This window comes from Trachypithecus francoisi, unplaced genomic scaffold (assembly GCF_009764315.1).
Source record: "Trachypithecus francoisi isolate TF-2019V2 unplaced genomic scaffold, Tfra_2.0 Lachesis_group9, whole genome shotgun sequence".
NCBI classification, from domain to species: Eukaryota; Metazoa; Chordata; class Mammalia; order Primates; family Cercopithecidae; genus Trachypithecus; species Trachypithecus francoisi.
The window spans coordinates 41,285,958-41,312,877 of NW_022681474.1; the positions used below are offsets into that span (position 1 = coordinate 41,285,958).

Below are 26,920 nucleotides of genomic sequence, written 5' to 3' on the forward strand. Positions count from 1 at the left end.
AGTACTCCATCAGCAAAAATTCTTGTTAGCATGATGCTTCCCACCTCCAGCGTGAACTCATATATTGACTGGGATGTTATCTATTTCAACCAGACACAGTCCCTCATCAGTCTGATTTGCACATAATTAAGTGTAAAATAAATAAATAAAGAGAGCTCCTGCCTCTGAGCCCCACTCTCCTGGCTCATTTACATGAAGCTGATATTCTGCCACCTGGATTTTGGTTGCACCGGGAGAAGCACATATGGTACACAATAGGCTGCTTGTAATTTGGCTATCAAGAGAGCTGGTGTCTCCCCTCACAGCTCTACCCCAAGGCTGCTGTAAAGGAGGCCAGAGTCCACCTGCTTTTTGCTCACAGCAGTAAAAAAGGGTTTTAAGGTCTGGTTTAACACTTAGAAGGTGAAAAGTCCAGGTCGGCATGATCAGGTGGAGATATTTTGTAGGACTTATCCCTCTTCCCTGGAGAAACACTCTCTGAATGCCCAGCGGGGCTTTGGATGCCAGGCTGGTCTGGCATAGAAGCTGCAGTGTCCGGGGGACCCTCGAAATGTGTTCTAGGGTCAGAGAGGTGTTACATGGTTCCATGCAGATAAATAATTCACAAGAAAGCAGAAGTGAACCGACCGTTCTCAGAATGCACTCTCACCACCAAAAGTGTCAGCCGGCCGCTGGGTCACCGCAAACTTACCGGCTCTCTCGGTTGGCAGACTTGTACTCAATGGCTATCATTAGGAGCTTGAGCTTCACAAAACACAGCCTGCAATGAGATGGAGAAGCCTCCCAATCAGTGCTTCTGAATGACCAGAGCCACATAACAAACACTATTACAATCTTTCAGTCTCCTAATGCAGTCATTGTCCGAGGGGGATCCTCATTCCACCGGCACTGTGCCAAAGGGAGGGGTGGAAGCAACACCTCCCCATCTTCCCTGTTAAACCTGATTTCTTGCAAGTGATAAGGTGCTGGATGCTCAAAGTGCAAATTACACTCAGGTCTGGCTGTCTAGACACAGAGCCCAAGCAGGGATTTGTGCCTGGGGATTTACACTGGGCCAGATTCATTAGTTACTCGGTCGGGTAGTAAAATGTTAACTACAGGGGGAGGGAAAGATTTGGACCAGCTGGACCTGTTATTTGGATTCCATTTCAGTCTTTTGTAAAAATGGCTCATATTGTTGTTCTGAACAGACCCCTGTGTGCTTGGAGTGATGGTAATAATACTTGGCCTCTGTGTAGGTGCCCAGCACATGACGATGGCATCGTCACTCCTGGCTCCATCCAAGCTGTCTCACCTCATCTGCCTGGTGCTCTCAACTGCAGAGCAGACTGCTTTAAGGCTGGCTTGTTCCTGTTTCCATCCCTTCCCTTGTGCATCCCCCACTCCCCATCCCTTCTTCTTTCTTCCCAATCCATCGTCCCAGGCCACGTCAACTCTAATCTTCCAAGCAGTAGGTCTTCTCCAGCTTCTGCTACCCTGTGATTTTCTGTTCTCAAAACTCTCCCAGCACCTTATCTGTAAACAAATCACTGAGCCTTTAGTTAATTTTATACTGGCTATGGTCGCTCCCTATTGTTTCACGTGTCTGAACTTTGTCTCCTTAACCAGAGCAACTTCCTTAAGAGTCCTGAACTTGTTTGGAATTCTCCACAGGGCATAGTGAATAGACACACCGATACAGAGAAGCTAAACAAACAAATGGTTTCCATTTACTGGGTTTCAAATCTAAGAAAATAACAAAAGGTGCAGTAAAATGTTTATGCTTAAAGATGTTCGGAGTAAGTATTATTTATACAGAGTAGAAAAATAGAAAACAACCTAAATGCCCAATAATAAGGCAATAAAGTACAATGCAATATAGTATTAGCATTCTAAATGGCTTTTCACAGAATATTGCAAGATATAAGATCAACAAATAATATTATATAAAAAGACATGAACATGTAAATAGAACAAATATATAAAAAGACATGAACATGTAAATGGCACAATACAATTAGATGAAACCATACACTTACATACTTATAGAATAAAAGCTCACATAAACAAAATAATTACATACGTGATGTACGACAAATTTCTACAATGAGTATTACCATTTTGAATAATAGAACATTGATTAACTGATAGATTGAACAATGAGTTTATGCCTATTTATTCAGCTCCAGCATTGTAAGGGGGATAAGGTACTGGGTCACAATATGGGGAGGGCTTCCTGGTGGTTCAATTTAATCCCCTCAATATCCCTAAGAGAAAGCTATTACCCCAATTATTCAGACTTCTATTGATAGCTCCATTTTACATGTGATGAAACCAAGGATCAGAAAGTCGATGTAACTTGCCTAAGGTGTCTAGCTGATACCTGGCAGGATACACTACATCTCGATCTCCAGTGAAGCCTATTTTGTACTGGGAGAGACAGACAATAAGCAAATATACAAGTGAATAAATAATAAATTCCTAGATGATGACAAGTTCTATGTTGAAAATAAAATAACCTAAGAATATAAAGAGTAACTCACAAGAGGTATATCATCTGTGACGGGTCAGGAGGAGCATTCTGAGGATGCAGGGAGCCCAACAGCATGATGAGAAGATATGGGGAAAGAGCTTTCTAGGAAGCAGAAACAGCAGGCACAAAGGCCCTAAGGCAGGGAAGAGCGCTGGGTGTTTGAGGATCAGCAATAAATCCAGTAAGACTGCAGCTGAGTGAGCAAAGTCAAGTGTGACAGTGATTAGGTCAAGAAATGAGGTGGGAACAAGATCATGAGGTCTTTGCTTTCCAGAGCAAGGAGTCTGCAGCTTATTATAAGTGGAATTGGGGGATTTTAGTTGGTTTAAAATAGAAAAGTGACATAATCAGATGTGCTGGATATGGCGATGTGTTGCTTTCAAGGAAAGTACTGCTGAAGGCTTCATGCTCTCCAGGGAGTGAGACCAATTGCTCATTCCTACATGTGAGGTTGTGGTCCCCAGCACTGTTTTCAGCAGACAGTCAGATGTCAAAGGACCACTTCTATCCAGGCATATCTGGGATCTTCTGTGATTTGCAGGTTTTCTGATTCCTGCCAGAAGATTCAAATGACCTGGGCTTTGTGCTGATTGGGCAGCTTGCTGAAACACCAACACACATATCCGACTACAGCTGGAAAATGCCTTCCTTAATTTATGTCCCAAAGAGCACTGATAACATGTACCTTTTATGGGACTGTTACTTCTGGAACTTAAATTGCTTTTAAAAATATATATGTAGCTTATGCAATGTTTATTGAACCAAATTACCAAATTAAGTAACCACTTACCAATGTAAATAGTAGTTAAATACCAAAACATCAGGGAGAAGGCTGATCTTAAACTTAGTATGGATCGTGCAAAGGTTAATTTGCTAATATCCTATGAGCAATGACCAGTCCAATTTGGGACTCTGGTAGTTCATGGGATCAAATATCGTCATTGCTTTTATAAACCTAATCCCACTGGTAAGAAGGGAAGTAATAGTTCACAGTAATGGTGAATTATGTCTTCCTAGCTACTACAGTACCATTTACCAACTGGATATAAAAAGAAAAGAGTTTCCTACTACAAGAAAGTCCTAAAATCTATGTGGCCTTGTATTCATTCTTTAACCTTATACGGGATGGTCCTGCAGATCTGAGTCCTCTTCCAGTTTTAAATCCATAACATCAAAACATTCAAATCCATACCTAAGATGATTCTACAAAGCCTTATAGAAGTCCCTTTTTAAGAAGTCCTTTGACCCAAAACAAGCTGTTGCCCACTGGCCAAAGGAAAGGAGAGGGATAGAATGATGTGAACAGAGAGAACATAGGCAAGCCGTGCCACAACACAGATTTTCAGATTCAAGCCCTTCAAGACCAGCTGATTCTGCCCTTTCTAGGCAGATGACAAACTGAGGTCCAAACAGAGGAGAGCAACTAGGTCAAGGTCAACTGACTTTTATGTAAAACGCCAAAAGTAGAAATCAAGTCTTTGATGCAATGTGCTGCACAGATGCTTCTCATCAGAAGAGAGGAAATGTAGTGGCAGTCACAAGCCCAACAGGCAGACACATTCTGTTTGGTAAGTACAGTGTTTTTTAAAAAACTGTAAATAGATGCCAACAAGTGAATTCACATAAAAACTGGCTTTTCAGCTTTCCTTGAAAAATCAGATATGGCTACATTGGCACCACATTCTACATGGCTAAAAGGGTGTGAAGCACTTATCCCTCTGGATGGGATGTTTGTTCTCCAATGTGCCACAGTCCCCACCACTCTCTGTTGTCTCAGATGGCCTCACTCTTCATTCTTTGTTGCTAACTGCCTGAACTTTACAGGTATCTAAGTTTTTAATCCCTACTATAATAGGTATCCTCTGGATATTGCAGAATACCAATCAAGTATAATAAACCATGATTTACACTGGAAGCAGAGCTATGGCTCCCTCTGTGAGTGTTCAAATCACACTTTTTTGTTAGATCCTGCCACAGAGAGTTGGCCAATGTCACAATCCTGGGCTTAAGGACTGCATCCTGTTGCAGAGATGCAGCCTCTATTGGAGGTGTCCCGTGCGGAAGAGCAGAGCAAGCTGAGTGAACAGGGGAGCTGGTGTGGTAATGACTTATTTACTTATAGTCTTCCCTCTAGACTGAGTTTTTCCTGTACAGGATGCATGCTTTCCCTCACTGGCATTTTGCAAAGTTCAAAGTGTAAGCCTTCAGCAAAGGCTGGATAAATAAATGCATGCATGAATGGGGAGTAAATCTCATGAGTGGCTGGAGTGATGGAGAAAAGATAAAGTGGCAAACTAGGAAAGTCTATGCAGAGAAAGCTTAGAAGTCAGTACAGAATCATGAAATAAGCTGCTTCTTAGCTTGTCTTATTTGTTAGAAGCGGACAGATGGGAAAGGAAGGATACAGAAGGAAATAAAAGTAGTGATATGCTCTGGGAATCTAATTTTTGCCTTCGATCCACAATGCCAAGATGCAAGTCCAATTCTAAAATACAACAATTTGTCCTTGGGACCTTCTAGAGACCCTCTTATGCCCTTATGTACCCCTTTCATTTTCAAGAATATATATACTTTCAGTCTACTCAAAATTGATGTTCTCTGGTTAAACATTTACTCGCATCACTCAGCACCATTTTTTGGTAAAGAAGAATGGGCATTAGCCATCTAATCCTTATTCTAATTCTGCCTTTACTCAACTTACAGTGTTTCAACATATACAGGATTAGTGTGAAATCAGGAAGCAGGGTGAGGTGAGGTAAGGGGAAAAAAGGAAGCAAGAAAGCCTTCACTATGTGATAAATGGGATAAAATCAGCCATAAGCTAGCAATAATTTAATTCTTGGTTTCTAAAATAAAATGCCCCAATATGTCCAACGCAGGAAGCTGTTGCTGGTTGCAAAAATAATTACAGGGGAATAGAAATGACTTCTTTTTTCAAGAAAAAATGCCACTTGTCACAAAAAGGTCTTAAGCCCGCAATCGGCAATAAAACTGTTGTAATAACAAGTTAGATTGCTTTCTTGATAATTATTAAGTAGAGGTCTACCAAATTTGACAGCGACATTATACAAAGCCTTTTTTTTTTTTTACTGCCAACATCATCTGTTAACTACAGTAGTTTCAACCCAGATGTTCCTGAACAAAGGCTCTTAAGAATTAGAGTCCAACTGTTTCTGTCTACCCAGAGGGAAATAAATTGTTCTTGCCATTAAATCAGCCCCCTTGACTGGAAAGATTACTTGCTGGTGTGAATTAAACATGGAAACCTGTCATAGAGTTTGCACCTTCAGGAAGAACATACAAAGAGGAGGTCTGGGGCTGTTGAAGAGGACTCACCCTACAAGTCAGATGAGGGAGGACGAAAGAAGCCAACTGTCATCATTCCCCCTGAACCCAGCCCCACCTGAAGCACCAGCCCCTCTTCAGCTATCCAGAGGGCCCAGGGAATGTCACATTGGCACAAGTATTTGAAGTAGATACGGATACAAACAATGCACGTTGGGAAACCAGGTCTTCTGGATCAACGGGTTGGAATGGAAAAGATTCACATTCAGGAGCTTTAATTTAAAATGACAGGTCCTAGAAATCAAAATATCTAGGTAAAGAAACTTTGAAACATCAGGATTTCCAAGACTCAGCACCAAGAAAATAGAACTGATTTAAAATGTTCATGGAAATGTTAAGACTCTATTTCTCTATGAAGCTTTGATAGGAATGGAGTGGGAAGGTTTCAGAATATCCCCACCCTCTCTCCCACTTTCTTATTCTCTTTCTCTCTCTCTTTCATACACATACACACACACTCACACAGACACACCATCTCCACTAGCACACCTAAGACTCTAGAATTTAAAAATACATTACTTAATATAGACAATTAACTTTTGCCTAAAGTGTGAAGAAACTGTATTTTTAGAGAGCCTTGCTATTATTGTTAATGAGAAACATAAAATGAAAGAAAAAACTGTGTGTTTGCTATGAGAAACCAATGTTGAGTCAAAGCCCAAGCATCCACCCCATTTCCAACAGAACTCCCTCCCTGACCACGCCCAAGCGTCCACCCCATTTCCAACAGGACTCCCTCCCTGACCCCTCTGTAGAGAATTCTGGATCCACTACTGCCTCAGTAGCCTGTTACTGAGGATTTCAATAGACTTTAGGGTCAACAGTTTATTCACAAGCACATAGAAGGTCACCTCTTGGGTCTCTGTAGTAGAAATAACCACAAATACTGTATTCACATCTCTATTCATATATGTTCAACCCTAATTGCAGTACTTCCCAAACCAGTGGATGAATAGAGCCAGTTCTGTGAGGGGAAAATATTTTTTAAAAAATGAGATCTGCCATGTGCAGTGGCTCATGCCTGTAATCCCAGCACTCTGGGAGGCCAAGGCGGGTGGAACGCCTGAGCTCAGGAGTTCGAGACTACCCAGGGCAACATGGTGAAACCTTGTATCTACTAAAACTCCAAAAAAATTAACCAGGTGTGGTGGTGCATGCCTCTAGTCCCTTGGGACTAGAGGCTACTTGGGAGGTTGAGGCAGGAGAATCTCTTGAGCCCCAGAGGATACGGTTGCAGTGAGCCAAGATCACGCTATTGCACTCCAGCTTGGGCTACAAAGTGAGACTCCATCTCAAAAAAAAAAAAAAAGAGAGAGAGCGAGCGAGATCTGAGTCTCTCCATAAATTCACTTAAAATGTTCATTTTTGCAGTCAGGCTAAAGAAATCTACCATATAACAATTGGGTCTGCCTGGTTTCTTTCTGCTCCATGTTCAAATTTAGCTGTCTTTCTCTAAAAACTAATGATTTCACAGAACTCAAGTTAAACTAGCTACAGTTTTCATTGGGCAAGAAGCCCAGCTTTCTCCGGGCGGTCTTAAATTTTAAATTTCCCCAAGCTGCTGCTTTTTAAAGATCTGTCTGTGCAAAACAACATAGGTTGAGAGCACGATTTTCTGAATTTGGGAGGGGAGCACTGAATGCAGGGAGTAGAGGAGGGAATAGAGAATCCCCCTGCACTCTTAAACCAGCACAGTAGCATCCATACTAGCCCCTGGGCTTGGGGACAGAACTCCTGCCCTTCAGCACAGCTGGGGAAGATCTGATCACAGTTCGCCAAGTTACCCAGGCATTAAATACTCCACATCAAATCTGAATTTTAACTGCTCCATCAGCTGCAGAGGGACAGAGAGAGACACACACCATATTTTAAATACATCTTTTGTCCTAATCCCCTCTGAGCTGTAAAACCAGATACAATTCAGCTTTTATATTTTGCAAATGATGAATGACCGACTAACAAGCTCACTGTGAAATTCAGAACCTAGAACACAGTGTTCTTGAGGCAGCCCAACTGCTGAACCTGTGGTTTTCTGCAGTTCCTCCTTGTCCAGTCCCTCCCCTCCCCTCTGCCCTCCCTGGGGTAGGGGAATGCACCCTCACTTTTGCAAATGCGCATAAAAAACATTGTTATCAGTTTCCAAAAAAAAAAATCACAAGTCAAAATAAATCTGATGCATCTCTTTCTCTCATCTAAAGAGGAAATCAATTTGCTCTAACTGGAAAATCTCGGAGACCTATGTGTTAAGAGCGCTCCCTATGGTACTGTGTGGCACAGTGTCCTCTTAGAATATCCTCTTCCTTCTTTATCCCCCATCTGAATCAAAACTCCTGACAAGACACAGCTCAAATGTCATCTCTTCCAGGAAACACCCCCATGTCCCCCCAGCCTACAGGGAGATGTCCCTATAACTCTCAGCATCTCTATCTCAGCTGTGTGCATCTACCAAAGCACTTATCAGTGGGTGTCTAGGTCTTCTGAGGATGAGTACTATGTTCCTTAGCTGGACCGTAAACTCTGGAGGCAGCCAACCCAGGCAAACTGAATATTTTACTTGGCATTTGTTGGCATTTGTAAGTATTGCTATTAATCTTTTCATGCACACATATTTGATCAAATCTAGTAGGCAGTTTCCTCTAGAAGTGGCACCAAGCTTGGCACAATGATGCACATATCCCAATTCATTAAATATCTGGTTAATTGGTGACTAACTGATAAGAGAATTTACTAAAGGTTAAAAGTAAATATAAATTGGATACACATATAGCTCGCAATGTGTTTCTTTCTTTCTAAGTGCTTCTTTTATATTCAATGAGAAAGATAAATGGTAGAGGGAAAAGGAGAGGAGGGAGAGGGGGAAAAGACATTAACCAGTACTGACAGATAAGTCATAGCACTCCTATTTCAGAGAAGGAAATTGGGGTAAGCACCTGTAATGGTTAAATATTGTCAACTTGATTGACCTGAGGGTTCCAAAGTATTGTTCCTGGGCATATCTGTGAAGGTGCTACCAAAGGAGATTAATACTGGAGTCTGTGGACTGGGAGAGGTAGATCCATCCTCACTCTGGATGGGCACCATCTAATCAGCTGCCAGCATGGCTAGGATAATGCAGGCAGAAGAATGTGGAAGAACTAGACTTGTGGAGTCTTCCAGCCTTCATCTTTCTCCTGTGCTGGGTGCTTCCTGCCCTTGAACATCACACTCCAAGTTCTTCAGCTTTTGGACTCTTGGACTTACACCAGTGATTTGCCAGGGGCTCTTGGGCCTTCAGCCACAGACTGAAGGCTACACTGAGAATCTCTTGGCTTGAAATTTTGATAGAGATAGCTTTCGGGGTGGCAGGACCTTCTGCCTCCACTGCCTCTTTTGTTCCCCTTCCTGTTCTCTTGGGAAACAACCTCAAATTTCACCCCTGCATCCTGCTCCCATATCTTTTCATAGAATGACTCTCCTAGCTTCTGAGAAAACTCCAAGCTCTCCCAATCCCACCCTGCAAGGGAGCATTTTGCCAGCCCAGAGAAAAAGCACATTTATTTCTTTCCATGCTTTAAGATGTTATTGGCTGCATATTGTTTTAGTGCAGCGCATAATTATAGAAACTGCTCTGAAAATCTGTATATTTTATCTGTGCTTTATGATACTCAGAATATTCCCCAATTCTTTTTCTTCTCTGTGAACCAGCTTAAAATATATTTTGGCATCCTTTATGTCATTTTGAAATTGAATAGCCAATTCTTACTGTAATGAAAATACTTACGTGCCAGCCCAGTGATGTACAACACTACACTCTAATTACGGCTGTGCTTTAATTAACCTGAATTGAAGAGTGTTATCATTAAACTGCTGGTAACTTTGAGTTATGGCTTTTCTTTAATTTAAAGTAGAAAACACAGATAATTAAGCCTCCAGATAATCAAATGCTTGAGGAGAGCTTCAATGTTTTGGGATGTTCCTAAATCTCATTAAATGTCCTTCCTTTATTGATCATTTCTACCTCTGCTGTATCATTGTATTAAACGAATAATAGCACTAAGTTGTACACATTCTCACTCACATCAGAAGTGGGATATATATATATATATTTTGGGATATATATATCCCCCCAGAAGTGGGATATATATATATATATATATATATTCCAGAAGCCTTACTGAGCAAATACTAAATTATCTGACAACAATTTGTCTCCTCCTTGGGACATGTTCTAAATACTAAAATCAATCAAAGGGAATATTCACAGAGCCACTAGTGCCAGGTCTTGAGCTGGCTGAAGGCCAGTGAAGTTCCATACCACCCAGTGGGTCAGGGTTGGCAAACTCACACATCCACAGGGCCAGGCCTGGGATTTATGTGTGAATCTGGCCTGGTTTAAGATATCAGGGAGGAGTGACTACATGACTACACTAACCCCTTTGCTGCATCAAACTGGAGCCAGTTAGCATTCAGAGGAAATGTAGGTCTTGCACTGTCACATTAGATTTTCTAAAGAAGCCAGAAATCTAGTTTTTACGTGAAATACCACTATTTTGAAATATCAGCAATTAGTTTTTATGAAATTAAACACGAATGTAGTCAAACGTACCTTGTGAGTATCTCATTTAGAGCCTGTAGGGGGAACAGTCCTAACCCTCCAAGTTACTGGTGAGAGGAACCCACTCAGTCACCAGGAGCAGAGTAAGAGAAGGGTGGAAAAGCAAGAAGGGCCTGGGGGTTGGGAAGGGAGCACTCTTGTTGGACACAAACACCAGTTAGGCCAGGGAAACCCCACAGCCAAGGAAGGGGGCTTGACGGAGCCCCTGCTGACACCCTCACCAGCCTAAGACTCCCTGCAGGCGCTGGCAGCTCATCTATGTGCTCAGACCACCACCACATTAGAAAGACAAGGCTTCAATTGCCTTTTTATAAAACTAGCTTCCGTTAAAAAGCCTGCTTTCCCCCAGGGCTTTCTATCCTAGGCAGGCCAAGCTCCAAGGAGGGGGAGATCCCCTGGGACAGCCTCAGTGTTCCAGGACCCAATGCCTCTGAATGGTTAACTCCTCTCAGTGGCAGGAAGAGAAATAGCTCTCAAAGAAAGGCACACATGGGAGTCACAATAGGGCATCCATTTTCAGAAAATAACTCCTTCTGAATCAATTACCTATTCATTTTTCCAGTCCATTTAGCATTTAAACTTTCACTTAGAGACAGGGTGAGAAATTTCAGTAAACAGCCAAACCATTTTGGATTGCTTAGGGTCTGGGCCCAGGGACTGACAGAGTGCACCTGCTGTGTTCAGTGACAGGAGGCTCCAGGTAAACACGAAGCCACCAAGCGCTCTGCTTCCCTCCCTCCTGCATACAGAAAGAAAACCGTGATACAGAGGAGGCCAAGGGCACCCAGGATTGTACTCTCCTTTGTGGTAAAGCCCAATCGGTTTTGTTTGGATGTCTTCAGACCTCTCTTTCGGGAAGGTGATTTGGTTTGTAAGTAGGCAGGAAGCGCAAGCAAATGGCTTTTCTTCCTCAGCCCAGTGAGCTCCCAGATCCCCCTGTTTTTCCCCAGTGAGAAGAACACTTGTCAAATCCTTTGCTAAGGTGTCAGGAGATCAGGCTTAATGTTTCACCAACCTCAGGGAGTTTGTGTTTTCAATGGGCACAAAGACCCCGTTCATCTTAAACTCAACATCTGAGATTATTATTTTTTTATTATTTTAGAGATATAATCTCACTGTTATCCAGGCTGGAGTGCAGTGGCGCAATCATAGCCCACTGCAGCCTCAGCCTCCTGGGCTCAAGCAATCCTCCTATCCCAGTCTCTAGAGTAGCTAGGACCATATGTGTGTGCCACCGCACACCTGGTTCAAGACACCAGGCTAGTCTTGAACTCCTAGCCTCAAGTGACCCTCCCACCCCAACTTCCAAAAGTGCTGCGATTACAGACATGAGGATTCTAAGTGAGGAATCTGAGGCACTGTCATGCCTCATGGCAGACACGTAGAGCTCTTGAGGTCATCCCCCATAGGTGACCATCTATTCTACCTGCAGTGGCCATGGCAGGTGGCTTTGATCCATCCTGCTGAGCCAGTAGAAAGAGAAGCTAAGACTTGTTATTATTATAACATGGCAGTTGCCTCTGTGGGGGCTCAAGGCCTCCTTCTGTATATTTGGTTCCACATTTCCTCAGCAAAGGGTGAAACCACTTTGAATGGCTTTATTGCAGTAGCTTCTCTGTTGTCTCTATGATCAGACTTGATTGGAAGACAGATTAAAATTCCTTTCATTGAGGGGCTGGCAAGATTTGTTTTGCCCTATTAGAATCAGACAGGCAGGGGTTTATGCCACTGTTCATAAATGTGTCTACATCACAGGAGGCATGCAGGATAACTGTAGTTCATAAGTTAGCATAAATGATGAATCCAAGTCCAAGACTCTCAGGCCTGTCAAGAAAAGTGGGGCCAGGGGAAATTCCCCAGGCGGAGACCATGTAATAACCCACCCTTCTGTTCCTCACATGGGGCCGAGCACACAGGATACCCTTAGCAATTGTCAAGTGCTCCAACTGTACCCAGCAGAGGTGGGAGGCTTTCTTGCAAGGGGCACATTCGATATCCCTGAGAGCCAAAGAGCATCCAGTTAATGGTCACTTACTCACAAACAGTAGGGAAGGACAGACCCACGAAGGCACTGGAAAGATATTCTGTGTACATTTCATTTGAGACTCCTTCCAAGTAGTATTTCTGCCACGTGTCTTCCTCAATCTGAAGGAAAGGAACACATGCGGAGAGTTTAAAATATGACGGTGGGCTGTAAAAGGGAAACCTGAGTTATACTCTCAGGCAAACAAATGAATGCACTGGTTAGATAATGGTGACGTTTTTGGCAATCAGGAACACAACCTCTGCACCCATATAAAGCCCTCAATGACCCTAAATTCATAAAATGTGTGCCCTCTACAATACCAGTTCTTTTTTAACCTGTGTGATTTCTTTCCTTTTTTTTTTTCTTTTTTCTTTTTTTTTTTATACAGGGTCTTACTGTTGCCTAGGCTGGAGTGCAGTGGATCATAGCTCACTGCAGCCTTGAACTCCTGGACTGAAGCAATCCTCCTGCCTCAGCCTCTGTAGTAGCTGGGACTATAGGTGTGCATCACCACGCCTGGCAATTTTTTTTCTTTTTCTTTTTTTTTTTTAGATACAGGGTCTTGCTATGTTGCCCAGGTTTGTCTCAAACTCCCAGCCTCAAGTGATTCTCCTGCCGCTGCCTCTCAAAGTCCTGGGATTACAGGTGTGAGCCACTGTACCCAGTCTTTAATCTGTATGACTTCTAATAGTGTGAAGACACGGCCACTCACCCACAACATTAGTGGGCAAGGAAATTGATACAACTATTTTGAAGAGCAACTTTGCAATTACTATAAAAATTTATAAAAGTACATAGTATTTTACACAACAATTCCATTTTAAGTATTCATAGCAAAGAAACAGGAAAACACAGGTTAAAAAAAACATACAAGAACATCCTTTCTATTCATGAAAAATGGGAAATAACCACAAATGGCACACATACAATGGAATACTAAGAAGCAATTAAAAATTATAATGAAAATGTATACCTGTTCATGTATAAATTCTGTAAAAAGGCACATTATAAAATAGTGTATATAATCTGATCCTATTTTTTAGATGCCCTATAGTTATCTGAGTGTTTGTAAAGCCGTAAAAAAAATCTAGGAAACTTTATATCAAAACACTAACAGTTGTTACCTCTGAGTGCTAGAATGATACTTTTTTCTCTATAGATTCCTGTATTGTCGAAGGCTTTTATAATGAGCATGTACATATTATAATGAAACAGTATATTTCTACTTTGCATAAAATGACAGATTTTTCTGACCTCACAAGGAATATCAGAAAAGGTAAAATGTTAGTTTCAGAGAGGTCTTGCTCCAAATTTCAAAAGGAGTATCACAAAAGTAAAATGTAGTTTCAGAGAGGTCTTACTCCAAATTTCATTAAAATATGCATTTTCTCTAAGTAGTCAAGTTTAGTTGGTTTTCCCAGCAATCCTCTTCATGGTAGGTATCTCTGGAAGGATTTCACAGTGTAGTAAATGTTCTTTTTTTTTGAGACGGTCTTGTTCTGTCACCTAGGCTGGAGTGCAGTGGTGGGATCTAGGCTCACTTCAATCTCTGCCCCCTGGGTTCAAGAGATTCTTTTGCCTCAGCCTCCTGAGTAGCTGGAATTGCAGGTGTGCACCACCATGCCCGGCTAATTCTTGTATTTTTGGTAGAGACAGGGTTTCACCATGTTTGCCAGACTGATCTCAAACTCCTGACCTCAGGTGATTTGCTGGCCTCGGCCTCCCAAAATTCTGGGATTACAGGCGTGCACCACCGCTGCGGGCTTACAATGGAGTCAATCTTTAGAAACTGGTGAATTACAAGGAGAATGTTGAGCCACTTCGGGAGCTTAAGGATCTCACAGGCCTACCTGAGGGAAGGAGGGCAAGCTGTGTGTCTTTGGCTGCAACCTCTCAGGCTTCCCTTCCAGTGGGGGCTTGGGTAAGAGGAAGATGAGAGGAAGCCACCCCACCAACAGGAAGTGGTTCTTTAGAACGTCTTGTGCTGATCTTGTATTCAAAGGCATCTTGCCTGTGGCAAGTCAGTTAACTGAGAGAAATGCAACAAGTGGATCAGAAGGGGACCTAGGAACAGTGGGCAAGGACACACCTGCCATCTACTTGGTGATACTCCAGCATACAAAAGCCGGAAAAAAAATTAGAAATAAACTGAAGGCTCCCTGACTCTGTGCTTTCTGTCTGTTTATTTTGCTCAGTCTGGGTGATTAGATTATGTAGGTTAACCTCATTTGTTTGAGCTGCTTCCAACCTACTCCCACAGGTGAGACATTAGCTAGGCAGTGCTGCTGGGTATGAGCTGTTTATCTACAAATGGGCCTTCCCCAGAGTGGGGTCCTTAAAAAAAAAGTCACTCAACCAATTTTATTGCTAAATGGTATGATTTTAAAAATTAACTGCAATGTGTTTAGCTAAGCATGAACTTTTTAATTTCTCCAAACCATAGGATCTCAATAATTTTTTTGAATAAAAGATATGCTTGATTTATAAGAAAAGGTCACTAACTCTAACTAATTTGAAGAAAGCCTAATCTGCCTTAGTAAAAAAATGTTGGAATATAGAATATTTGGGAAACAGTATTAGCATAATTTGTTTTATTAATGAATGGGATACTATATGAGGTCTCACTAATTATAAATCCCCATACTTAAAGCCTTATGGGCAAATAGTATTCCTGAAGTAAAAGAATTCGGCCTGTTCTTTTCATACGTGTTCTTTATAATGTGTTGTTTATGGTCTAATTTAAATACAACAACTGATTATCAAAAATAATGAAAATATAAACCTTTATTATCGATCATTGGTGGTATTCCTCAATTAATGTGGTTTTAACAAAGTTCTTTTAGTTTTGGTCAGAATTTCATGCCTTTGTGTCCTAATGAAGCTATTCTTTATACCAAATTTTATTGTAGGTGAATCACTAAACTTTCTAAATAAGAAGGAACACATTCTTTGTAGGGTAACAATATCATTCATGTTTGTTTTGAATTTAGCAAAAATTGTTTTATTGAGCCATTCATTCAGCAATTATTGATTGCATGTATTTTTCATCTTAGGATCTGTTCTAGTTTCTGATTAAATCAAAACTGGTATTTACTTCCCCATATTTTTCTCTTTGCTGGAGAAAGTACCAGATATATCTGATTATGATATACCTGACAACATATATCTGACTTTTAATGATTTTTCCATATCTTTTTTCCTGCAAGTTTGCCTTTGTGGCTAATCGGAAATGCTTGAGGACTAAAAGTCAAATAAGTAGAAAAAAGTACAGAATGTTCTAGAAAACAAAATGCCTCTTCCACATCCTTGTGTAGACCTGCAGATAATCTCTACACACTAGACCTAGTAGCATCGAATCAACTGAATAAATGCTGGGGCATTTAAATCCGTTGTCATTGCCATCTGTTTAAGATTTTCACATCTTTAACACTATTTCCATATGGATAGTCAATATGTTTTTGAGGTTTCTGGTAAAGGAATTTCACTTTTAAAAGAGGCTAAAATTGCTAATTGAATTACACTGTCATCTTCTCAAGCACTGTATGTAGTTGGTGGGAATGTAAAGTGGCACAGCCACTGTGGAAAACAGTATGGTGGTTCCTCAAAAAATTAAACATAGAATTACCACTGGATTCGTAATTCCACTTCTCGGCATACATTCAAAGGAAATGGAAGAAGGATCTCAAAGAGATATTTGTACACTCATGCTCACAGCACCATTAGTCATAATATCCAAGAGGTGGAAGCACCCCAACTGTCCATGGACAGATGACTAGATAAACAAAGTCTGGTAATTTACAATGGAATATTATTCAGTGTTAAAAAAGAAGAAAATTCTGACACATGCTACAACATGGATGACCCTTGAAGGCATTATGCTAATTGAAATAACCCAATCACAAAAAGGGCAACTATGTTATGATTCCACTTACATGAGGTACCTAGAGTCCTCAAATGCATAGAAACAGAAAGTAGGATGGTGGTTGCCAGGGGTTGGAGGGAGAGGGAATGGGGAGTCATTGTTTAACTGAGACAGAGTGTCCATTTTACAAGATAAAAAGAGTTCTGGAGGTGGATGGTAGTGATGGTCACACAACCATGTGAATGTACCACTGAACTACATGCTTAAAAATGATTAAGAGCAAATTTTATATGAGTATTTTATCACAATTAAAAAGATTTTTAAAACCCTTATGTAAAACATAAGAGCAGGAGAATCAGTAATTATAATTAATACTGAGACCATTTAATCCTTAAGTCATGCCAGAACAAGGACAGGAATAGGCTGATCACATCAGACGAGTCAGGAGTGAGAACCCAGAGTCATGACATCATAGTACATCGCAAACTCAGCAACAGAACCTCAGTCTTTATACTGACCCAAGGGCTGAAATTGTCACCTTCTATCAAGGTTACTATTCTAAGTCTCGAGTGTGATATCTTCGACTTATTTTTGAAAAGCAAAAACAAAAGTGTACATTTCTCATACAATGCATTCTTAGGGCAGAAAAAAAGTCAGTGCAAAATATATTGAATTTAAATCCTTGGCCACACCTGTAATCCCAGCACTTTGGAAGGCTGAGGCAGGAAGTTTGAGGCTAGATGTTTGAGACCAGCCTAGGCAACACAGCAAAACCCCGTCTCTACAAAAAATTTAAAAATTTGCCAAATGTGGTAGCACACCCCTGTAGTCCCAGCTACTCAGGAGGCTGAGGCAGGAGGATAGCTTGAGCCCAGGAGTTCAAGGCTGCAGGGAGCTATGATTGTACCACTGCACTCCAGCATGGGCAACAGAGAGAGATCCTGTCTCTAAAATAAATAAATAAAACCTTGTGTTTAATACTAAGAAAATGAAAGTGAACAAAGAAATCTGGACCAGGTGAAGGGAGTTATTGTCATTATGAATTCCCCTTTTATAGATGATAAAACTGAGGCACAGAGAGGTTAAGAAACCTGCTGACAGTCACAAAGTGAATCCGTGGTACAAACAGGATTCAGAGTTCACACTCTTAACCATCCAACACAAAGATAAAGGGGTTAGGATTTGGGCAGATGGGGAGGATTTGCTGCATACAAGTACCTAAGAGGGAAATATCAAATTTCAAAACCGAAGCCCGTCAAGCACTCAAAAGCCCAAACTCTGTAGCCCATGCCTTTAAGAGACATCTAGCAAGGAGTAATAATCCATTTTAGCTCTAGCTGAAAGGGTGGTTCAAGCCTCCTCTCAGAGCATAAAAGTGTGGTTTCTGTCACACAAAATGGAACCTTCCTAGCCTACAACTTCTTTCCTAAAATAGTACATGCTGTTCCCCACATTTGTGTTGTCAATGTATTTTTAACTGTAATGTGAAGACACACTTCTCAGCAGAAAAAATGAAGGAATGGGACCAAAATGACTTAGGGAAAGGTGCCAGAATTAATTTGCCAGCCATTCAGCAATCAGTCAAAGGCAGAGCATTTCCTGAGGCAGCAATTTATCCTTTGGCTGTCACATCAAACCCCAGCTGTTTTAGAAGAGTGCCTAGCAAAGATGAGCAGGTGATGCTCTGTGGGTCCTTATTCATCAAATACACACGGGATCATCAGTGAGAACAGGGGATTGAGCCAATGAACTAGCTTGCCTACACCTCTTACTGTCTTATTTATCTACTCTTCATTATCTAATTTTTCAACCAGTCTAGTTGAACCTCCCAAGCAAATGGTTTCACACCAATCCATGAGCAGACAGCTCCCCCATTAAATATACCCTCCAACTGGAAACCTCAGCCTTGGCTCCGTGGGAAGTCACACCTTCCTGATCCCACGTTTCGCATGTGTCACTAATGGTGGGTTGGTAATGATGCCTTTTATTTTTTATGCTTCCTCTGATTAGAGTGAAACTGTGTTTCTCTAATGCTAACAGCCCGGTGAATGTGAAAAATTCAACTCTCCTGGCTGGGAGTGTGTTACAGCCGTCAGGATTTCTGTTCCCAGTAAAGAGTCTGAATAACTGTGTTGATTACAGCCAAATAATCTTGCAAAAGTCCATCTCTACCCGTGAAGTCATACAAATAATTCCAAAGACTGTCATATACCAGTCCTTATTTAATTGAAAACAGGCATACTCTTTTAATCCAAATATATATTATAGTATGCATATCAAAAGTAAAGAGCTAAAAGGAAATTATAAAAAACCAATGACCATTATGTTAATAGCTGCAATAAGAAGAGATGAGTCGTAACATATACACACTAACACTGCCCAAAATGGTTAGTAGAAGGTTAGTGTATTCACAAGAACTTATTACATTTGCTGTTTTTAAAAAGTCTATCTGAATTTTCAGTGAATATTCTTCTTGTAAAGGATCCACAGTTTTAAATCTTAGAAGCACTTAATAAGAATTAGCCACATTTGAATGAATATTTATATATATAAATTACACAATACATTGTCACTGTCCTTTATAATAAGATTGTCTGAAACAGAATGCAGTCATATGAACTGACTGGCATATCTCAGATGCCATTAAAACGTATTTATCTTGACCCCATCCCCCAAGAAAACCCCACAAAATGTGTCAAGTCTTTGCCTACAAGACTAAACATGAAATCAAAATTGATGGGCTCTAGTTGATGAATGCTTGGGCTGGTTACTAAAATGGATGGGGGGTCATTTGTATCCATTCCTCAACAGCATGCTCTGTCAAGGGGAAAAGTTTAATTGAATCTTGCGTTTTCTCATTTCTTGCTGAAAAGTACGATGTTAAGGCCAGCAAGGCATTAAGAAGACTTCATCATGGGACTTGTCAGATTCTCTCCTCCTCTATTTCCCTCTATGTTCCAATGTCAACAAACTTGCCCCAGTTTTTATCAAAGGGCATGTGGTTATCTCCTTCTCCACCTCTTCTTAGCCTCTTCATTCTTCAGTATAATTGCAAATCCTAAAAGCAATTCATAGAATAAACAAAATGAATGTTTGAATCTTGCTAGCTGAGGTCCAAGTGGTGCCAGCACAGAGAATGCCTCGCTGCACAGCTTTCTGGGGTGGAGCGAACTAGTGATCAAGTTGAATACAAAGGAAGAAAGCAGAAGAGAATAGTGATTTGCACCTTTTCAGAATGTATTTCTTCTCTGTGCCAAACTGCATCCCAACGCTGAACTTCTTGGATGTGGACTCAGTTCAGCTGCCTTTCTGAAAGTTGCTTGGATTTCAGGGACTCCATAACAATTTGGCATTCCACAATTATGGCCTATTTCAGAGAGCATTTTCCAGAATGTGTGAATAGGACAAAAAGATCTCAGATTTTTCCAAAGGCTTCAGGACAATGTCAGTTAAAACAATTTTGGGGGGATTTGATGGAATGCCAGAAAACTGGTTGCTTCAGCCATGAACAAATAAATAAACAACTCCAAATATTAATTTTGGAGTGGACTTGGGCCAAATCTCTTACTCCCAGACAAGTAGGCTGCAGACTATCAAATGAGATTTCTTCCATCAGGCACTATGAGAAAAGAATCAGCCCACATGAGGTGTTCAGAGAGAGATTAAAAGACAGCACCAGAATACATGGCATTTTCCCTCACTCCATTATCCCAACCAGGATTATTTCTGGAAAGACAGAGTGCCCAAGGAAATGAAGGTAAAGGAGGGGTTAACAGCAAGAGTGATATGAGAACTTTTTAAAATAATAATTATTGAGAAATTTTTTTAAAGTGTTACACATGTGGCAGAAAACGGGTCCTTTCTTTTTAATGCGTAGAAGGTTTTGCCACCCTCTCCTTAATTTTCTCTGCAATATAGAAAAGGTGTTTACAGTTAAGAGACCTTTTTAAAGATGGGTCTATTCACTCTCTGTCCAAATAGGAATTTGATTTTGCAACCTTGCTAATAGTAAAGAACATCTTTACATGTCCTTCAAATAATAAGGTTTCTTAAAAATACCACTGAAATAATTATTTGGGTAAATTGAGCAGGAAGTAAATGTTTTCAGGCAGGTATCTGCCAAACCAAACTCAGGATAGTTCAGCTTCGCATGCAGGGTTTTCCAGGGCAGCCCTTCTCACCCCATCTGAGATGAGGGACCAGGGTTTAGCTTTTATTTCTAATATCCATTTTTTTGCAAAATCTAATAAAAATGAATTACAGGCCAGGCACTGGCTCACACCTGTAATCCCAGCACTTTGGAAGGCCAAGGCAGGAGGATCGTTTGAGCCAAGGAGTTTGAGACCTGTCTGGGCAACATGATGAGACAATAAATAAATAAATAAGAATTACAAAAAAATAAAATGAAAAGATAATACGTGAGGTACAAATCCAAAATTTTTATCATAGATTCACAATCCATATAAAATTAATCCATCCAATTGCTTGGAAGTTTCTAAGCACTTACTCTCATCTTCTGTACTTAACTCATCATGGATGAGTATCAAACAGCTCACAGTCCCCATCCATGGACCATGGACCACACTTGGAACTGTGCTGGTTCACAACATGGCACCACTCTGTCTTAAAAATCTAACTTCCCACAATTTCCCCTGCTCCAGAAAGGCAGAATTATTCTCAACTAATACTTCACAGAATGAACTTGACAAAACTTAATAGCAGGTGTTATCTGAAACAAAGGAGAATGGGGAGGGGATTCTGTAGTGGCCCCTACTAAAATGTGGGAAATGTTGAAGGCACAGATTTTTACCTGAATCTCCACTGCCTGGAACCATGCGTCAAACATAGTCATAGCTCAATAATAGTTTCTGAATGAATGAAATAAACTTGGGAAGCACAGAATTTAACTAAGCCAACTTGTTTTATTTAATTTTATTATTTTACTTTTAGTGCAATGCTCCTTAAAGTATTTAACATGTTAAGAGGAATTGTAAATCTCCAAGGGGGGATCATGACTTTTTTTTTTTTTTTTTTGAGATGGAGTCTGGCTCTTTCACCCAGGCTGGAGTGCAGTGGCGCGATCCTGGCTCACTGCAAGCTCCACCTCCTGGGTTCATGTCATTCTCCTGCCTCAGCCTCCGGACTAGCTGGGACTACAAGCGCCCGTCACCATGCCTGGTTAATTTTGTTTCTGTATTTTTAGTGGAGATGGGGGTTTCGCCGTGTTAACCAGGATGGTCTCGATCTCCTGACCTCATGATTCGCCCACCTCGGCCTCCCAAAGTGCTGGGATTACAGGCGTGAGCCACCGCACCCGGCCGGAACATGATATTCATCACAGAATCCTTTATTTCAAGGAGCAGCTCAAGAAGATGGGAAATACTAATCTAAAAACTTCCTCTCCTGATTTCCCACCCTGAAATCTCTGTTTCCCTTGACCCTTCTATCACAAATATGTCTCTCTATGACCTTTTTCAGTTGTCAAAATCCAATGCTTCCTGTAACTTTCAAGTCATAAACTACCTCCTCTCTGAGGCCTTTCCTCATTTCACCAATGTGCTGTGCTATCCCTGCTTTAATGGGAATAGTAACTGCACACATCTCTCAGGAGGCAGTAAGGGCTGAATGAGATGATCAGTACAGAATGCTTAGAACAGTACCCGGCACTTAGTAAGTGCTCCATGTGTGGTGATTAGCGTTAAGTACCATCACAGCATTTGACTCCCCTGACATCTGAAGAGAACTACAATGAAGTAGAATTCCATTTCCATATCGACTGAAAGCTCCTTAAAGGAAGGGCTGTCTTACTCAGCTCTGTATCTTCTAGAACGAGCAGCACAGTACTTTGCAAATAAGAGGTGCTAAGTTAATATCTGCTGAGTTGAACTACGCAAGATAAAACTGGAGAAAGAGACCTAAACAAACAAGAACAATTTTTCCAGGCACCTAATCATAAGTAAGCATGAATAACTTCATAGCATTTAGTGGGACATGAAGTCAACCAATTCTGCTTCTGAGCGTGGAAAAAAATTCTGCACTCTTAGGATCTACCAGGGAGTATGTATAACTGGGTCATTTTTACACTTCCAAAAAGCTTCTTAGTATGAGCAATATTTTCTGGGAAATTTTTCATTATGGAACATCTTGGGCTTCTTAGCAAGTAGCTTATGGTTTTCTAAATTCTAAATCCAATAACTTGGAGGCTTGAATTTGAAAGACAAAACCCTCAAGAACTGGTATATTGCCACCAATCTAACTGGAGTTATTCCTACTAGCTAGAAGTTCTGCCTGCATGCCTCTGGGAGAGGAAGCTCCGTCCCTCCCCATCTCATGCCTATTCTATCTTCCCCTTGTGACTCAGCCCTCCTTGTCTTCTCCTTGTCTTCATTTTTCAGATTCCAAAGTAAAGTCAAACAACAATTCAACAGGAAGTAGACTGAGCCCAGGGAAGGTGATATTTGGCAAGTTCATTACCCCTAAATTCTAAAATTGAGGCCAAAACAATCTTTTCAAAAAAAAAAAAAAAAAACTGGGAGAAGAGGAAGGGAGTTAGAACGTTTGAATCCACATAGGAATGAGGAGCTTGCTTTTGATGACACAAAAAAACTAGAGAGTTGCCTGTGCCTTTGAAGGATCTTTACTATTTTAGACAGTTTGGTGAGAATCCCACCGTCCACTGCTGTTAACAAATGACAAGGTCTTACCCATGGATGTGTCTGAGGGCTTACTTAATAAAAGTCCTTTGAAACATGGAGTCCAGTGCTTTCTATATTTTGATATGCATGTGTATCACCCAAGGGTCTTGGTAAAATCCAGTTTTTCATGCGTTAGTCCTGGGGTGGGGTCAAGTCTATGGGTCTGCATTTCTAACAAGTTCGCAGATGATACTGATGCTTCCCATAGAGGGACCACACTTTGAGAAGCAAGGAGCTGTTCTCAAAGACATTGAAGAATAAGGGGCAAGTATTCTCCTGATGCCTTGAGGATCAGAGATTCAGAAGAATAGATTACAGCCTAAAGGATTTGAACCAGAGATGAAAAAGAATGCTTTCCATGAACTATTACTAGATATTGGAGCCAGTTACAGAGAAAGCTTTTAGATAATTAAGCACAAGATGTGTATCCAAGTATTTGGGCTGTTGTGATAATTAGCCTAAATAATATTTCAGGGGTCCAGATTTACCTACTTAGTCTCTCTCCATTGATGCAGTGACCCCAATAATAGCTTAATCTCCATTGGAATGTGGGTTGTGTAGATACAGAAGCAATGACATGACTATATTGAATTCAATTAAAAATAAAGTTTCAGAAAACAGCCCTGATTTGCATCCCTAATTTCTATTCAACTTTCCCATTTTAGGACACAGTATTGAGTGTGAGGACGAAAATGCTTGCCAACCCAGTCCCATTTTAGTGACAGCAGATTCTGGGTACTTATGTCTCCTATCGCTGTACAATATGGCCTAATAAAGTCGCGCCAAAGAGACTAGATTTCATTTCAGAGCAAAGGGTTCGGTCATAAACTTTTGCTTTCTGGCTGAACAGAGCCATTCCAGCCGTGAGCATAAATTCTGCTAGTTTTAGGTATCAGAGTGATTGGGAAGCCAAATGGGTTATTTGTGAGCCAGGTAGCAAAGGCAGAAGCACCAGCTTTATTGTGTATTCATTGTTATCTGGACAATCTCTTGCCAGTTAGGGAATATTTTCACAGGAAGTTAGAAGCGATTTCAGAAATTCCCTTCTGCGGTTTTCTAGAGTGGATTTTAGGCCTCATCAAAAAGACATTTGGTTCAGAGATTGAAAGTCGGCAGCCTATAAATTGCTGAGGTATTTAGCTGGGCTTAGCAGTTTTCCTTTGAGGAGGAAACCGTGATCCTGAGTGCTCAATGAGTACCATAGGGAAGTGCCTAAGTTCATGCAGCCTCTGGCTTCAAAAAATCCCACCTCATCATGTGCTCCTGAGCCAAGGAGCATAACCTCTCCAAGCCTTAATTCCCTTCACCTGCAAAACAAGAGCAACACTAGTACCTACCTCCTAGGAAGGCAGCCGAAATGAGGTGGTGCATGTAAAGTGCTTAGCAGGGTGCCTGGCAAATAGCTAACATTTGTGGAGTACTTTCTATGCACAGGTGAGCATGTGTTCTCATCATACTAAAAGCTGGCATTTATTGAGTGTGTACCTTGTAGACAGTCTATAAATGTCAGCTGTCATTATAAGTAATGAGTGATAGTGATGATGCTGATGATGCTGATGATGGTGATGATAGGCAAGATAGCCCTACTGTTCAGACAAAGAAACTATGCCAATTAGATGTGGGGCCTGTGATTCATGGCTTCCTATTGCTTAGCTGCTGCCAGAAAAGGCTGGAACATCAGTGATCATCCAGTGGTTCTCTGAATTGAAGAGAAACATTAAGCAGCCTGAGTTTGTCCCCAAAAGATAGCAGTGTTCTCTGGAGGTCCTCCCTACCACCCATGGACTTTCCTAATGGCCAGCAAGTGAACTCTGGGTAGATATGACGATAAGGGAGAAGTTGATATTTGGAGGAGACATGATGGTCTCCCAAAATAGAAAATGGATCATGTGTGGGTAGCACCATTAACGTGATGTAGGATCACCCAGCCTGGCTTTCTGAATGGAGCCCTGGGCAAGCAGGACCCTGATGATCAGAATGAATTAGCTCCTGGTAGTTCCTGCACTAGACATTTGTCTACATCTCTCAGTCAGTACTCCCTACACACTATTCATATCTCTCATTCTCCTTCCTATCAAATGGCTTTGCTACTCACTTCCAGCCCTGCCTCCAAGACTGATTTTGAATGGATACCTGGCATATCCTTAGTTCACAGGATGAGTGGGCTTAAAAAAAAAAAAAAGAACTTGTTCAAAATATTATTTTTTAAAATACTTGTCCAGTTTGTATTTGGAGGAGAGGCAGAGCACTAGGTGGGGTGATAGAGAGAGGAATGATCCCCGGTTAGAATCCTCAGTCTCTACTGACCCTAGTAATTCAATCTTGAGCTATATTTTGCATATTTAGCAAAAGAAAAGTTTTGCAGTCAAGTAGACACATGCTTTTTAGAAAGCAAGTTATAAAACATCTGTCATTACTTGAACATGCCACTTGGGAGAAGGGGACTCAACCCTCCTAGCCCAAAAGCCTTATCAAAGTATTCCCTCAAATACCTTATTAAAGTATTCAAAGTGATCTCAAACTTTCTGCCTCCTGATAAGAGTTCTGGGAAGCACACTTCTCTATTTCTCATTGCATTTCTAGAATGTTTTACCACTCATTATAGTTCAGCATCCCCAGAAAACTGCCAGGCAGGCCATCACCCTGCAGTTGGTATAAGATGGGAAGAGGGAGAGGACTTGCTATGATCCTGTTTGGGTAAAGAGACCCCTCCCTGTCCCTATGCTCACTTGTCCCATAAGCAAGTTCAAGTCAAATGCATTTCTATCCACTGAGGTAGCTCATTCCAGCACACAGCTATTCTCCTTCCAGTCAACGCCACTGCAGGGCTCTCCCTGGGCAAAGCTGCACTTGCTGGATGGGTTTTCATTAACATATGGGAAAGAATAGTCAGCAAATCTTCACTGTTGCAGAAGACTGGGAAAAACTAGACAGATGCACCTAGTTCTCACCTATCCATGCAGACAAAATCATCTAGCCTTAGGGAGTGGAGGGTGAATTTCCAGAGAGGCTGAGGGGGTTGGGAAAACCGGTGTCATTTAGGTTGATGAACAATGCTGCCACCCTAAAAAATGTATTCAGTCAGAAAATTCTGCTGACTCCGTATCTCACCAAAAAGAGCTCCAGGGACCTTCCCCGACATCAGTCATTTACAAAAGTGTTGGCAACACAAAACTGTAAGCACTGTAGGTAGGGATGCCTTTATGCCACCTTAGAGGGTGGTTTTATATCAGGCTTATTCCTCTATCTTCTCCTATCAGTGATCCACTTCTGACCCAGTCTCAAATCTCATCGCAAATAGAAAGTCAAACAGTATCTACCTCCATCTCCTAAGTGGAAGAAGAGAATTTATAGGCTGAGGGGTAGGTGCTTTCATATATGGATAATCTTTCAAAAATGCCACAAGCTCTTCCATCTTTTACAGCAGGTAAATAGAGAGCTCAGAGAGGCTGTAAGACCTTCCCCAGGTCTTACAGCAAATCATGTCCTAATCAGAGTCTCACAATCCTCGCCCTGTCCCATCCTCCTGCCCACTGCACAGCCACACAACCACCCTCACACTTCACAAGCCAGGGATAACAGGAAGAGTGAGGGCTGTGGTAGCAACTTTGGATAATATAGGGGTCCTTGGGTACATATGGCAGGGAAATACAATCTGAGATCTTCAGGTGATCAAATTTAATCCCAGTTAGACTGGGATACCCAATCCCATTCTGAAGGAGCATCAAATATTCTTCTTTCACTTGTTCTCGCCTCTCTAGTCTATTCAAGGAGAAGGGAAAAAAATACTCAACCACAGATACAAATGTCCTTCTCATTGCCAAATTTTAGCCAAAATAAGAAATCAATAGAAGCTTCTTAAGAAATTATACCTATTTTGTCCCAG

At 41.2% G+C, this 26,920-nt stretch overlaps 1 protein-coding gene across 12 annotated transcripts in view; it reads right to left on the minus strand.

The window, feature by feature from the left end:
- The window catches only part of KCNMA1 (potassium calcium-activated channel subfamily M alpha 1), a 781,341-nt gene that overhangs the window by 153,169 nt on the left and 601,252 nt on the right, over positions 1 to 26,920 (minus strand). For 11 of the 12 annotated variants that reach the window (XM_033209826.1, XM_033209813.1, XM_033209812.1 and 8 more), the window contains exons 15-16: positions 12,487 to 12,596; positions 692 to 760 (exon numbers count right to left, since the gene is read on the minus strand). In XM_033209826.1, coding sequence (XP_033065717.1) covers positions 692 to 760; positions 12,487 to 12,596 — 179 coding nt within the window. Of the gene's footprint in view, positions 1 to 691; positions 761 to 12,486; positions 12,597 to 18,679; positions 19,398 to 26,920 lie in introns of those variants that run through there. The other variant, XM_033209820.1, reaches the window with a different exon arrangement.